This window comes from Hemiscyllium ocellatum, chromosome 13, assembly GCF_020745735.1.
Source record: "Hemiscyllium ocellatum isolate sHemOce1 chromosome 13, sHemOce1.pat.X.cur, whole genome shotgun sequence".
Lineage (NCBI taxonomy): Eukaryota > Metazoa > Chordata > Chondrichthyes > Orectolobiformes > Hemiscylliidae > Hemiscyllium > Hemiscyllium ocellatum.
In genome coordinates this window covers 14,259,069-14,274,131 of record NC_083413.1, presented here as the reverse complement: position 1 = coordinate 14,274,131, position 15,063 = coordinate 14,259,069, and the positions used below count along the sequence as shown (strand labels likewise).

The following is a 15,063-nucleotide window of genomic DNA, read 5'->3' as shown; positions in this document are numbered from 1 at the left end:
AATTTCATTCAAAGTTTGTGAGAAGATTTGTAGCTCGTGTGCTCGTTGTTGTGGTTCTGTTCGCCGAGCTGGGAGTTTTTGTTGCAAATGTTTCGTCCCCTTTCTAGGTGACATCCTCAGTGCTTGGGAGCCTCCTGTGAAGCACTTCTGTGCCGATTCCTCCGACATTTATAGTGGTTTGAATCTGCCACTTCCGGTTGTCAGTTGCTGTCCGCTGCAGTGGCCGGTATATAGGGTCCAAGACGATTATATTCAGTTCCTCTTACAATTATAGGCAATATTCCCTCAGCTTTCCTACTGTACCTCTATGCTAACCAGCCTGATACTTAAAAACTGCTACACCTGCGTACCATCTTTTTGGAGATTTAAACCTGCAGCCCATCATCTCAGAGGGTGGGGAGAGTTACAAACTGAACCTTGGACTAACCCAATATTGCCCATTGTTTGGAGAACTCACCACCAGCTGGTTTTCCAGCTCACTGACTGAGCTAAGACAAAATCCTGAAAACTTTAATATTAAACCACATATCAGACATTTCTGCTCCCTCTTTATTCTTCCCATTTTTGTTTCTACAAACAAAATAAAATAAACTGACTGCAGCTCAATCCATGCCACTTAAACCACACTTGCTTTAAACTGATCGACTAAGGCCAACTACTTGACATTCTTTACAATTGGAAAATGACCAGATTCAAATGCCAATGAAAAACATTCCCTTAGTTGTGACAAATGTCATGGATTGAGAGCATCGCTATTTTGTTTTATAGTGCTCGTGTGGAATGGACTCAAAACATCTTAAAACAAAATTAGCAAACAAACTAGGTAACAAAAGCACAGGAACAAATAGATGGATGGGGGTGGAACTGTAGAGACAGAGCTCATATTTACCAAGGCTGTCAGAATGGGGAGTATGGGAGCACTGCAAAACATCTTTGGAAAAGGATTTCGGAGAATGGGGAAAAACCGAAAATCTGGGGGACACAGCCATGGGAGCGGTTGGATATGCCAAAAGAAGCTATGTTGCAGAACTCAGTTAGCCGAATACCATACTATTCACAAAAGGTTACAATTTTAGGCTAAGGAGGGAGGTATTAGATTTAAAATGGAGGAGGAAGAAAAATTACTTCTCTCGTGAATCAGTGGAATTCATTACCCTAAAGTGCAGTGGATGCTCGAGATATGGAGTAAATGTAAGGAGGAGGCAAAAGATTTTTCACGTGTAATGGGTTGATGGATTACAGAGAGTGGACAGGAAGGTGATGTCGAGGCTGGGAGGAGACCAGCCAAGATTGGAATAAATGGCAGAGCAGGCTTGAGGGGCTGAACTGTCCAATCCTGCAGTTTTTATGGGCATCCTTACACAAAAGTATCGGAGAAATACGCACTTTAAAATTTCATAAATATTTCCAACATGAAGAAATCCTTCAACTGATTGGAAAACCTCTACGTTAAAAGGACTAACGTTTCAAGAAATATTAACACAATAAATATTGCAAAAATAATTCAGTGGAGTTCCATTCGTGCACTAATAATATGATACTTAAAATAAATATTTCACAAAGACAACCAGAGGAGCACAGCTCAACCTAAGAGGTTTTGCAGTAACTCTATAATAATGCAGATACTGCAGGGAACAAACAAATGTAGTCACTCTGGGATAGGCACAGATTATAATGGGAACTTCAAAGTAAGTGAAGAATGATTAAAAATAAAAACTGGTTATGTCATGGGAAAAAAAAACAAATCAAGTTTTAGAACCCGAATCATGGAATGTGGGCATTGCAGGATTGGACAGCATTTATTGTCTGTCCCTAATTGCTTAGTAGTAGCCAGTGGGGAGCTACCTTCTCGAGTCCATGGGGTGCGAGGACACACTCAGTGCTGTTATGAATGGAGTTCCACGGTTTCGACCCAGTGACACTGGAGGAAGGAATGGCAGCCCAGCATGGCATCAGCATGGACCTCCAGCCTTGAGATGATAACAGAGCAGTCTCCCGGGCCTCATGGTGAGAGCCAGTGCAAGACCCAACCCAAACTAGAGGCTAGGTGCCGACGTAGACTGGGTTGGAAGGACTGTTATTCTGAACTTTTTATTTCTTTATTTTTCTAATTTATTCCTATGATCTGTAATGCTGTATGTTTCACTTCTTTATTTTCCTAATTTGTTTTTCCCCTCAAGTATTTGTATTTCAGAATCTGTACCTACGATGGCACCATCAGTTGCAACTTGTAAACGCTTCACTGAACCTTATGTGACAATAAAGATAATTCAATCCAATTCAGTTCCAAGTTAGGATGTTGTGGGACTTGGACGGGAACCTGCAGCGGTTTGGGGTTCCCAAGCAACTACAATCCTTATCATTTTCAGTGGTAGAGGTTGTGGGTTGGTAAGGTGCTATCAGAGGAATCTTTTAGTGAGTTACTGCAGTGCAACTTGTAGATAGTACACAGAATTAGCAGTGTGCCCCAAGAAGAGAGTGAACACTGAAGATCATAAATGAGCTGCTTTGTCCTTAAATGAACATTGTCATGATCCTCATCCCAATCAAGTCAGAATTGCTGAACTCAAAAGTACAGACATTTCAAAGATGCATATGTCAACATAATAAATATTAAGAACCATCTACCAAGTCCCATTCTGAAGCAAAAAAAGGTATATTCAAAATGTCGTAGAGTGGAACATGGGCCAAGTATTGGAGAGAGGAGTTTCAGTGCACCGAAAGGAGTTTCCTTTCCCCCAGCTCTTCGAAGTTAAATAAGAACATTTAGTAACTTGACTGGGTAACTATGTAATCTTTGATAGGAGTTTACAAATTAACATTTCTGGTTGGCTTCCAAATGGATTCAAAAAATTTGAACAGTGACAACTGAGGTGTGCATGTTGCAATTGTGATTTTCATTTTCCACGCAGGTTGCACTTAATTACACAGATTACCAACTCTCTCTGTGGCATTAATGAAAGCAGCCAACCAATCAATGAAGGCCACCTCAGAACATACACTTTAGTACAGGTTCTCCCCCCCAAGGGTAAAGCCATGATTTCAGAAAACGTTCCTGACCATGACAAGGTGGGGAAGTGGCTCTTAGCTGACCTAAACAAGTATGCTCAAAGGATCCAGACCACTGTCCCAATTCAAAACATCGCATGTTCAAAAGAATTAAATTATTGTTTGTTACTTTCGTGTTTGAAGGGTTTGCTTGTCACTGCCAAGATTAAAAACATTACTCACCGCATAACTGTTAATGCCAGTAACATTTCCTATATTTTTACAAATAGCAAACCATCTGACTCATGCAGAAAACATTTTTTTGGGGAGGAACAGTTATAATCATTAGACTATTACTTTTCAACAGCCCCAATTCTTGGTCAACTATCTACTGTAAAGGCTACTTTTTTAGCTCTATTTCTTATTTTTCTACCTTCTACTTACACAATGTATATCTGTAATGTGCTTTAAACTTGTTCTGTATTTTCTCTATTTTTTGTACATAGGTACTTTATACCCAAGATGGTGCCATGTGTTGGGACATTGTACATATACTCCTGTTATTTTGTTACTTGAGTGCATGTGACAATAAAGCTAATTCTAATTCATTTCCCTTGATTCATTCACCTTCCACAAACCCATTCACGTTAGTTGTTTCTTCAACCATTAAGGATAGCTGCCTCAATTTTTTGTTTTAAAAGCCTGTGAATGATTCATGTACTGCCTGCAAGAGTGAAGAAACCAGATTCAACAGTAACATTTGGGGAACTGGATAAATATTTGAAACAAAACCTTTTATAGGGTGATGAAACGATTTATAGGGCTAAAAGGATAGTGGAAAGAACTGGCACAGGAATAATGAGTCAATGATCCCCTTGTGCTGTGAGATTTTATTTTGAAAGGTTTTAGAATCTGGGTGCAAACATTTGGCTTGGAATTATTTTCTTGTGATTTTTGAAATTCAAATTTCTTGATCAGCACAGGCCAATTGATTTGTTAACTGCTTAACGCTTGTTCACATTTCACATTCACATTTAATACCCAGAATATTACCACAATGTGCACACATGTCAACACACTCAGACTTTTCTCCAAATTGAAATATAAAAATCAGTTCCACTTGAAATTTAAAAAATGTAAAATTACGCAGAGACAAACCAATGCTCATGCTTAGGCTCCCTCCAAACCTCCTCCAACTGATTTCATCTAGATACATCTCCACATCTTTCTAAAATAAAAAAAAATGATAAAATGCTCATTGGAGAAACTCAGCAGCTCTGGTAGCCTCTGCAGAGAGAGAAACAGAATTAACCGGTCAGGCTAATGACCTTTCACTTTTCTGTCCCTCCCTATTGTCCTTTTACCACTTCCCCTTAAAATGCATCAATGCGATTTTCCTCAAAGCAGTCCTCGTGAGAGCAAGAGCTTAAAAATGTGTTGCTGGAAAACAACCCAGTGACACTCCCCAGGGGGATGGAATTTGAATTCAATCCAAAATCTGGAATTAATAGTCTAACAATGACCATTGTCGATGGTCGGAAAAACCCAACTGGCTCACTAATGTCCTTTCAAGAGGTAAAATGTCATCCTTTCCTAATCTGGCTATATGTCACTCCTGACACATAGCAAAGTGGTCAACTCTTAACCTCTGAATAATTAAGGATTGGCAACAAATGCTGGCCTAGCCAGCAACCTCCTCATCCCATGAATGAATAAACATAAGCGCTGATAAAAGATTTGTATGAGGCATCCAAACCAGTCAGACTTGGCTCATCTAAACTAAACAAGTTGTTAACCTCTTTGTTCTACGGTTATTAAATAGGCAGCATTCCTTTAAGTGTAATAGTAATGAAACAGTGTGAACACACAACTTCCAGGTAGTTTCTCCTATAACACTGCAGTTGTGTTCCAGTGGACCCTCGCTTAACAGAAAAATCACAATAGAAACAGTGGGGCCTATGGGGAAAAAAAGTGTAGTTAGGGGCAAACCAGCAAAGAAATATCATTCACGATCGCTCAAAAGTACCTAAAAGTCTAACATAAAGTATAGCACACCTTAAATGATCGAAACCAGCTTTCCCAGAACATTATCTGGGTCCCTGGATTAACAGTCCAACGATAATACCACTAGGCCTTTACATCCTTCAATCAGGATTCACAACTGGGAGCTTGAATATAAGGTAGTCTCAAATAAATCCAATATGAAATTTGTGGTAGCCTTTCTTTATATCATATTTATCATCAAAACAAAAGTAAATTTAACACAGTACTTTTAAAAAATTTAAGGAAACCTGCTCTCTGCCCAGTACCCCCTCACAGAAACCTGCTCTCTACACGGTACCGCCCTCACAGAAACCTGCTCTCTACACGGTACCCCACTCAGACACCTGCTCTCTACACGGTACCCCCCTCACAGACACCTGCTCTCTATGTTACCTCCCCTCACAGAAAGCTGTTCTGTCGGCAGCTGGCATTGGCACATGTGCAGAACGGTGCAGACACTCCGCAAAACGTGTGAACCAATCCCCAGTGGAATCACACTATTGTGAACAGAGGTAAGTGTTCTTGAAAATATCATTCCCAAATTCTTTAGAGACCTTATACCAAATCGCACTGCCGAAATGGGTGTTATCCTAGAACTGAAAATGCGCAGCAGGTCAGGCAACATCCAAGGAGCAGGACAGTTGGTGTTTCGGGCTCATGCCCGAAACGTCGACTCTCCTGCTCCTTGGATGCTGCCCGACCTGCTGCGCTTTTCCAGCAACACATTTTCAGCTCTGATTTCCAGCATCTGCAGTCTCACTTTCTCCTAGAAGGTTATCCTGTATTTGGTTTTCTGACCTAATTATGGATTTCATACAGAACACACATTTCCAACTAATTGGGAACAAAAAGCGATGGGCACCATGCAGGAAGGTTGAGGTTGAGGTAACTGCAATCTTGTCGAGATTAAACCAAGCTCAAAAGCCCAAATGGCCCCCAGCAAGCAGCTCAAATTTCTTTTCGATTCCCTACAGTGTGGAAACAGGCCCTTCGGTCCAACAAGTCCACACCAACCCTCCGAAGAGTAACCCACCCAGACCCATTTCCTGACTAATGCACCTAACACTATGGGCAATTTAGCATGGCCAGTTCACCTGACCTGCACACCTTTGGGACTGTGGGAGGAAACCGAGCAACTGGAGAAAGCTCATGCAGATACGGGGCCAATGTAGAAACTCCACATAGACAGTCGCCTGAGGTCCCTGGTGCTGTGAGGCAACAGTGCTAACCACTGAGCCACCATGCTGTACATATGTTCCATTCTCACGTTTGTTGCAGTGACATTGCTTTCAGAACCTAGTGGAAGAACTTCTGAAGCAGAAAGTAGAAAAAGTGTTCAGTAAATAAAATGAGCAAAAGGACTGATGCAAGCTGATTCACAATATCAAACGCACACAGTCTTGCAAAGGTAGTTTAGTTTGCACATGTACAAAATGGGGTTAAATTACACGTTGGTGTGCCAGATGCAAGGTAGATAACAGATGCAAGAGAAAATGGTGAATGGCCTTGCTAGGAAACAACATGCAAATAGGAACAGAGTTGTGAATCGGTCAGAGCAGGCACCAACAGAACGGTATACCTCACAACTAAGGAGAGTTCCACACTATAACATATAACCTAGAAACCTCTGGGTTTTTTTAATATAACAAACAAGGCAGTTTTTTTTAAATCATGGGGAGTTACTTGTCGTACATCTGCTCCCCAGCTAATTGGGAGCATTTTCTTTCTCATTGCAAAAGGACAAAGACGAGAGGCAGAAAACCCGCATAAACAAAATGTTATCACTAATTTGAAACAAATACACTCAAGGGAACTTCCCTAACTTGATCTCTCCAGTACATCTGTTCTTGTGGTTACTTACGAGCACAAAAGATATTTATGAGTTTTCAGAAAGGATTCACTGGAGGGATTGTGGGGCTGGGGGAGGGGTGGTGTGGGAGGAAAGAGGAGGATGGAGAAGGGGAGGAAAGACGTATTGTAGGTTGCAACAGGAATAATAAAAGGTTGACACTTTTAAAAAGTTACAAGAACTGTTAAGAAAACAAAAAGGAGGACTAGCACTATTCATAAACTCAAGGGCATTCCAAAGACATCGAGGTATTCCTTGGCATAGTTATTGCTGTTACATAGAAAATGATGCAATTATACATAGCAAGTTCCCACAAACAGCAATGTGACAGTGACTCAGGTAATCATCTTTCCAAAACAAAAACTGCTAAGTTTCCTAAAACTATTGGCCATGACTCAGGGGATTTGGGAAAACTGCCACTGAGGTAGTAGATGATTAACCATGATCTTACTGAATGCCTGAGCAGGCTAGAGGAGCTGTAACCCTGCTAGCATTTCTTATATTTCGAGTCACTGGGAAGAATTCCTCCCCTTTTATATTCGAGAGAGCAGACAGGTACTAGGCTCCACATCTCATCTGAAGGACTGCAGTACTCTGTCATTACCACATTACAGTGATAGCATGGATCATGCTCAGAGTGGAGCTTGAGCACACAGTCTTTCAATATAAATGGGGAGCGTGCTAAGCAGTGAGTCACAGCTGGCACCATGTCAGGCAGTCTCTACCACAACCCAAGAGAATCTGAATTGATAATGGCCAATAATCCAGGTGCATCATACCAGGACACTGAAGAATCTCAATCTCCGACAGCAATTACATTCAGATCCATCAGCAACTGGACTAAGCCAACGAATCAAAGAGGAAATCTGAATTTCTGGAGCCACCCTACTGACTGGTGGAAGAGAATGGGATTGCCTGCAATTTGTACGACTCTGACAACATATGAAAAGCAAAACACAAAGAATGTTGGAAAAACCCAGCAGGTCTGGCAGCATCTGTGTGGAAGGAAAAAGAGTTAACACTAAGTCCAGTATGACTCAGCTTTGAAGAAGTCACAATGGACTCGAGACATTAGCTCTGTTTTTCTCTCTTTCTCTCTCCACAAATGCGTCAGATTTGCGGAGTTCTGGGTTTGTTTCAGATTTGCAGCACCTACAGTGTTTTGCTTTTGTGACAAAGAGGTAACATTGAAAGGAAAACACTTTGAAAAATAAATTAATCATCTTAAGAAACACATTCGTAGTAAGCGTTTGTTGGTAATGAAAGCAAACAATTTTGAGTTGTGGTGCATTATAGATTAGATTAGATTACTTACAGTGTGGAAACAGGCCCTTCGGCCCAACAAGTCCACACCGACCCGCCGAAGCGCAACCCACCCATACCCCTACCCCTACATATACCCCTTACCTAACACTACGGGCAATTTAGCATGGCCAATTCACCTGACCCGCACATCTTTGGACTGTGGGAGGAAACCGGAGCACCCGGAGGAAACCCACGCAGACACAGGGAGAACGTGCAAACTCCACACAGTCAGTCGCCTGAGGCGGGAATCGAACCCAGGTCCCTGGCGCTGTGAGGCAGCAGTGCTAACCACTGTGCCACCGTGCCGCCCCTGGACCACTGTGCCACCGTGCCGCCCCTCATTATCTTTTAGTCAACTTTCTTTTTAAAAAAATCATAGTTGAAGAGGCTAATTGCCCATCATGGCTGTACTACCTCTGAAAAATCTATCCAATCAGTCCCACTCCCCTGCACTTGTCAAACTGCATAAAGATTAGAAACACCAAAGCAACAATGTCCAAAAGGCTAAAGGATGGAATCTGAAAAGCCACTCCAGATTCAATGTGTTTTCAATGTCTACATTTAGGGTGGCACTGTGGCTCAGTACTCACAGAACCAGGGACCTGGGCTCAATTGCAACCTTGGGAGACAGTGTGTCTCTAGTTATACCCATCACCTGTATCCACTTGTCACTAACTCACCATTCTGCTACTCTTCCCACCTTCCCCTCTCCCACTTTATCTTCAACTTCCCTGAGCCCCACATCTAGTGCTGAAGGAAGGTTAATATCAGAAACGTTGACTTTTCCACCTCCTGATGCTGCCTGGCTTGCTGTGCTCTTCCAACCTCCTACCTGTCTGCGGTAAGGGCGTGCACAGCCAGGGTAAGGGCGTGCACAGCCAGGGTAAGGGCGTGCACAGCCAGGGTAAGGGCGTGCACAGCCAGGGTAAGGGCGTGCACAGCCAGGGTAAGGGCGTGCACAGCCAGGGTAAGGGCGTGCACAGCCAGGGTAAGGGCGTGCACAGCCAGGGTAAGGGCGTGCACAGCCAGGGTAAGGGCGTACATTCCTCATTCCTGATGAAGGGCTCTGGCCCGAAACGTTGAATTTCCTGTTCCTTGGATGCTGCCTAACCTGCTGTGCTTTAACCAGCAACACATTTTCAGTAAGGACGTACACAGTCAGGGTAAGGACGTACACAGTCAGGGTAAGGACGTACACAGTCAGGGTAAGGACGTACACAGTCAGGGTAAGGACGTACACAGTCAGGGTAAGGACGTACACAGTCAGGGTAAGGACGTACACAGTCAGGGTAAGGACGTACACAGTCAGGGTAAGGACGTACACAGTCAGGGTAAGGACGTACACAGTCAGGGTAAGGACGTACACAGTCAGGGTAAGGACGTACACAGTCAGGGTAAGGACGTACACAGTCAGGGTAAGGACGTACACAGTCAGGGTAAGGACGTACACAGTCAGGGTAAGGACGTACACAGTCAGGGTAAGGACGTACACAGTCAGGGTAAGGACGTACACAGTCAGGGTAACTCTGGGAGTCTGTGGGCTTATAGTGGATATTAGTCACCAACTTCTCCCTAGAAATGGAAACACACTTGACGAGACAGGGAATGCAAGAGTTAGCGATCAATCAGGTGAAGGTGAGAGCAGAGTCAAAGCTGAAAGTGAAACAGATAAACTTTTCCAATTCCAGAAGGAGAGGGAAGCAGCACTGCCGAGATCATTCATAACCCTCAGACGGAGTTACGGATGGTTCCTGAGCAGGGGTGGAACAAGGAACGTTCCAGGTAATCCACAAAGACCCATGCAGGTACCCATGGCCACATCTTTAACTCCTCTCACTTTCTACAGGTCAAAGTTGTTCAAAGTGAGAATGAGCTTGGCCAAGCACAGGAGGGGGACCATTCAGGCCTCCCCCGCCTCTCCCCCCCCCCCCCCAAAGGAAGCAGAGAAGCCAGAGATCATCCTGATGGGGGATGGACATGCTAAAGGATTGCACGCCCATGGCGAAGAGAAAGTGGCTGGATACCGTGAACTAACATAGCAGATCTCAGTGGGAAGGGACTGGACTCTAATCTTACCCCAACTCCCACACAGCAGACCTTGTCATCACAGGGGCAGTTAACAGAAGCTACCCAATGTCAGCCACTAATGGTTCCCACGAGGAGCTGTTGACTCCCCCAGGCTGACTTTCACCCATTCCGTTGCCTGGCAAGCTGCTGTTTTCTCTCTCTCTCTCTCCACCCAACATGTACTCCAACCTCCTCACAGCGTGCCTTTTGCTATATAACATCCTTTTCCTTGCCATGATCAGTTCTGAAGGAGGATCACCTGACCCGAAACATTAACTCCGCTTTCTCTCCACAGATGCTGACAGACCTGCTTAGTTTCTCTTTGATTCTGAACTGTATGTCTGTCCAGGTTGGCAGGTGTTGAGCAGCTCGGACTCGTATTTAGTCATGTTAACTCATCCACAGATGCTGACTAGCCTGTGAAGTGCTTCCAACACTTTCTGCTTTTGATTCCCCCCCTCCCCTCCAGTCTTTGGAATAACATTGAAAATTGTGTACAGGCTGGTGTCAATAGGCTTCATCCTACTAGAACCAGGATGTGAGAAATCGTGATCTTAAAGATTCTGAAAGCTAGTAAACAAGGTAGTCTTACATGTCATCACGGCTGGGCAGGATTTGAACAGATGTTCCAATGGTGAAAAGCCACTGAATCTGCTATATTCAGTGACCTATATACATTAGTCTTATTCACTTCTCACCCAGTTCTTGCTAACTTATTTCGGTTTCCAGTCTGGTAATGCCTGCATTTTAAAATCTCTTCAAATCCTGCCCATCCAGAACACAAATCTGTGCTACTCTAATCTGGTCTCTTATATATTCCGTGATTCAACATCAATGGATGTTCCTAAACTTATCAAAGCCCTAACTTCTGAAATTCACTCAAACTCTTCATCCCTCTACTATTCTCTCTTCTTTTAAGATAACATTATGTCTTCGGCCAGGTGAGTCCCATTCATTTTTGTGATGAAATGTCCCATTTGCATCCAACTTAGTCAGCCATCAATCTATAGCCAGAAACATTTATGAAGCAGACAGTTCCAGAAGTGGCTGGATTCTAACAATTCAATTCTGCCCAGGAATAAGGGAGAGGTTTGTAACAAAGTTTTCAATTGGTCACTCAGGACAGTTATTTAAAATCTGGTTATGGGACATGGGTGTCACAAGCTAACCAGCATTTATTGTCCATCCCTAATTTCCCAGAGGACAGTTAAGAGTCAGCCGCATTGTTGTGGATCTGGAGTCACACGTAGTCCAGTCCAGGTAAGGATTTCAGTTCCTTCCCTGAAAGAGCATTAGTGAACCAGATGCTATTGGACAGAAAATCGACAGTGGTTATATTTGATTAGTTTTTAATTCCAGTTTTTTTTTATTGAATCCAAATTTCACCATCTGCTCCAGTAGAATTTGAACATGTGCCCAGAACATGAGCTTGGTTTTCAGCATTGCGAGAATCATCGAATCCAGACAGTGCAGAAGCAGGCCGCTGAGTCCACACCAACCCTCCAAAGAGCATCCCACCTAAACCCACCCCCTCATCCATGTAACCCTGCATTTCCCATAGCTAACCCATGGGGAAGTTTCCCATGGCCAATCCACCATCTTTGGGCTATGGAAGGAAACCAAAGCACCCAGAGGAAACCCACACAGACACAGAGAGCATGTGCAAACTCCAGTTACCCGAGGATGGAATCAAACCCAGTCCTTGGCGCTGTGAAGCAGCAGTGCTAACCACTGAGCCACTGCGCAGCCCAGCACTATTTGTCCAGTGATTTTACCACCTAAACCAATGTCACCTTCACATTCTGTCCTCCATAAACTTGGGTCATCCAAAACTCTTTGAATCTACAGCAAGTCACTGAAGAGGAGTTCAAGGCTTACAAGCAGTTGACACCATTAGCGAGTGATCGTGTGAAGCAGAATCATTACAAATGCTGCAGTTCACCATAATATTGGAAAGGCAGCTACCTACACAGATTCTGCACAGGGGCACTGACTGAGAAATCAAGAACAGCTGGATGGCAGTAAAGGAATTCAATGAATTAGCAGACAGCCAATTGTTGGAGTCACGTTTCAGAAGTCATTCTGAGGAGATGAGAAAATAAAATGGTTGCTGTGTGTTGGATGAAGCTGTGAGTGTGTGTGTATCATTAATATTTCAGTATAGATGCGATGGTGGAAGCTGATAAGCACACAAGCAGCTCTTGCTGAATGCAATTGAGCGGGATCAGAGGTCGAGGGAAAAACCGAAGTTTTAACTTGGTGAAGCTAGTTGGTGGTGACGAGCTAGAGTTAAGCTTGTGAATGAATACTGGAATGTAGTTTCAGCATTTAGGGATGGTGTAGACACGTGAAACAAGAATGATCAACCAGGAAAGGAGAATATCAACAACAAACAGAAGCAGGTCATTTGGTCCTTCAAGTCTGACCCCCCCATTCAATAACATCATTGGTTAATCTGGACAGTCTCGGAGACAGCCCATTCTGGCACAGCTAGAGTGGTCAGATTGGAATAAGAGAAAAATAATTACTTGTGAAGTTTAACTAGAATAATGTCTATGAAGAGTTGCTGCCAAATCCATCGGATCTATCTCGACCATATTTGCTATTTGATTTGTACTTTGAGGTGTTCAATCAAAGTCTATTGTCAAAATTCTAACACCCAGAATTAATAATAGGATATGTAATGTTCATCATTTTACTGTTCTTTAACATTGTAGAGTTTGTTTCTGCTTGTTCAAAACCACGCAACGCTGTTCTCTTTGCCCCCAGATCTCATATTTTGACTACTTTCAAAAGTAATGTTTCTGGTCCCAAGCCAGATAATAACGTAAATTATGCACTTTGGTCTAGGATTGTAACATTCTTCATCAGGTTTGGTGATAAATTTTGTTTGATAACGCTGTTGTGAAGCACTTGGGCCAATCTACGACATTATTAGTGCTTTGAAAATTCATCTTATTATTGTTTAGCAAACATTGTTATTTGTAGCTTTCTGAGATACTGACACTAAACAGGCTAGGCTGCACATGTGAATTCTTCATCAGAAGAGAGGCTCACTCTTGTTGAACATGAATAGGCTTATAGTATAGTGTTTAATAGCTAGTTGTATCACATCTGGGTTACACCATTGTCTCTTGGGAGGTCTCAGGTCAGACTTGAATGCAAGTAGATGTTGGTATTGAGCTATATGGAACTTGAATACTAGAGTAACCACCGATCTGGTAACAAACTGGTTAGCTTCACCAGTCCTTTATATAATATCCTGATAAGCAGAGTTTATATCAGTTAACCCTTTCAGCTGCTAACAACTTTCTATAATATGTACCACAGAGACAAAGCCCCAAACTGTAATATTCTCCTTTACATGCAAGTGATCATCGAATTAGTGACAGAAAAAGAGAAATTTGCTTTTTCTTATTACCGAGGTTGGGATCTGTAGCCTGTCGCTTCTTAATCTTGGCTTCAGAAATAGCAGCATAATACGCACAGGTCATTTTTATCAACCACGCTCCCCTCAACATTGGCACAGAATACTTGGCCAAGTAAGCAAACGCTTCTTCCTTCTTGCTAAGGATGGGGACCTATGCAGAATGAAATAAAAAAATGCAGTTGGTCATAAGTCATAATGCACAGAATACTTGGGTCCATTCAGAAAAGGCAAAAAAAAATGCAGCAAACCCCCTGCCAACACCTTCCACCTCGTCACTACCCTATCACTAATCGTTGTTGTGAATGTTGTCCAGTTTGGGTCAGAGAAACAGAGGTCATGATTTCAAAATAACATAGCCAGCTCACATTCATCATCAACGTTGGGCATTTGGACCAGTTATCAGAGACCGAGTTACACCTAAGGTACTGTAACACAAGCATGGAATCAGGACAGTGAGGATAACTCGGGCAGAGAAAAAAAAGGAAACAAAATAAAATAGAAATCCTGCTTTATATTTAAAAAAACAAATTTCTAAATTTGTAACCACAGGCCTGGATAGCTTGAAACAAAAACTAAATCCAAAATAGTTCTAACTCTCAGATACCAGAGGCCACGAATCCAACAACTTCTATTATTAAATATAGTTTGCCAGCATACATGAGGCACAGTATAGTATTCTTACATTTGAATAAAAAGATTCAGGTTCACGTCCCACCGGTCACAGAGGTGTGCCATAAGATGTCCGAATAGGATTAATGAAAATATTTGTGCCAGGTTTAGTTTAAATAATATTTGACCTAGCGTATGCACACCATCACACCACACACACACACGAGATAAATGCAGAGATCAAACAATATTTTAGAATCATACCTTTTTGGCTAAAACCGTCAATGGTTTATTTCCTGCAAGGTCAGTGAACCAGATGTGAATTGCACTTTGGGAGCGGGCAGTCACCAGCCAGTAGTTATCTTTGGCATTCACCTGAGGTTTCTTCTTCCCTGTGTCTTGAAAAGTGTTGAGTTTAAGTTTTTCTGCCAAGATGCTACTGAAATAGGCCCCTATCTGTTAAGATAAAACCATGATGGAAGTTAGGATGGGGAGACAGTGTCGGAGATTTAACATCATTACTTTGGACACTTTTTCACTTGGAAACATCTTTTCAGAAAAACAATTATTCCACAACAGGAACAAACTATACAGTAATGGAAGCACAGCTGCATTGGAAATGACATGGAGTCCCAGTGTCCCATTAGCTCCATGCAAGCCTACATGCATAACTAGCAAGGATATAAAGAATAGAAAATAGTTCTACTTTTGGCCTCTGGTGAACATACATCATTCAACCAACCGATTAACTGAACACTTCCTCATTCATGTA

The 15,063-nt window shown here is 42.6% G+C and overlaps 1 protein-coding gene across 5 annotated transcripts in view; it reads right to left on the bottom strand.

The window, feature by feature from the left end:
- Nucleotides 1-15,063, bottom strand: part of LOC132821781 (mediator of RNA polymerase II transcription subunit 12-like protein) — a 604,412-nt gene that overhangs the window by 527,494 nt on the left and 61,855 nt on the right. For all 5 annotated transcript variants that reach the window (XM_060834551.1, XM_060834553.1, XM_060834556.1 and 2 more), the window contains exons 3-4: nt 14,556-14,747; nt 13,674-13,833 (exon numbers count right to left, since the gene is read on the bottom strand). In XM_060834551.1, the coding sequence (XP_060690534.1) occupies nt 13,674-13,833; nt 14,556-14,747 (352 nt within the window). The remainder of the gene's footprint in view (nt 1-13,673; nt 13,834-14,555; nt 14,748-15,063) is intronic.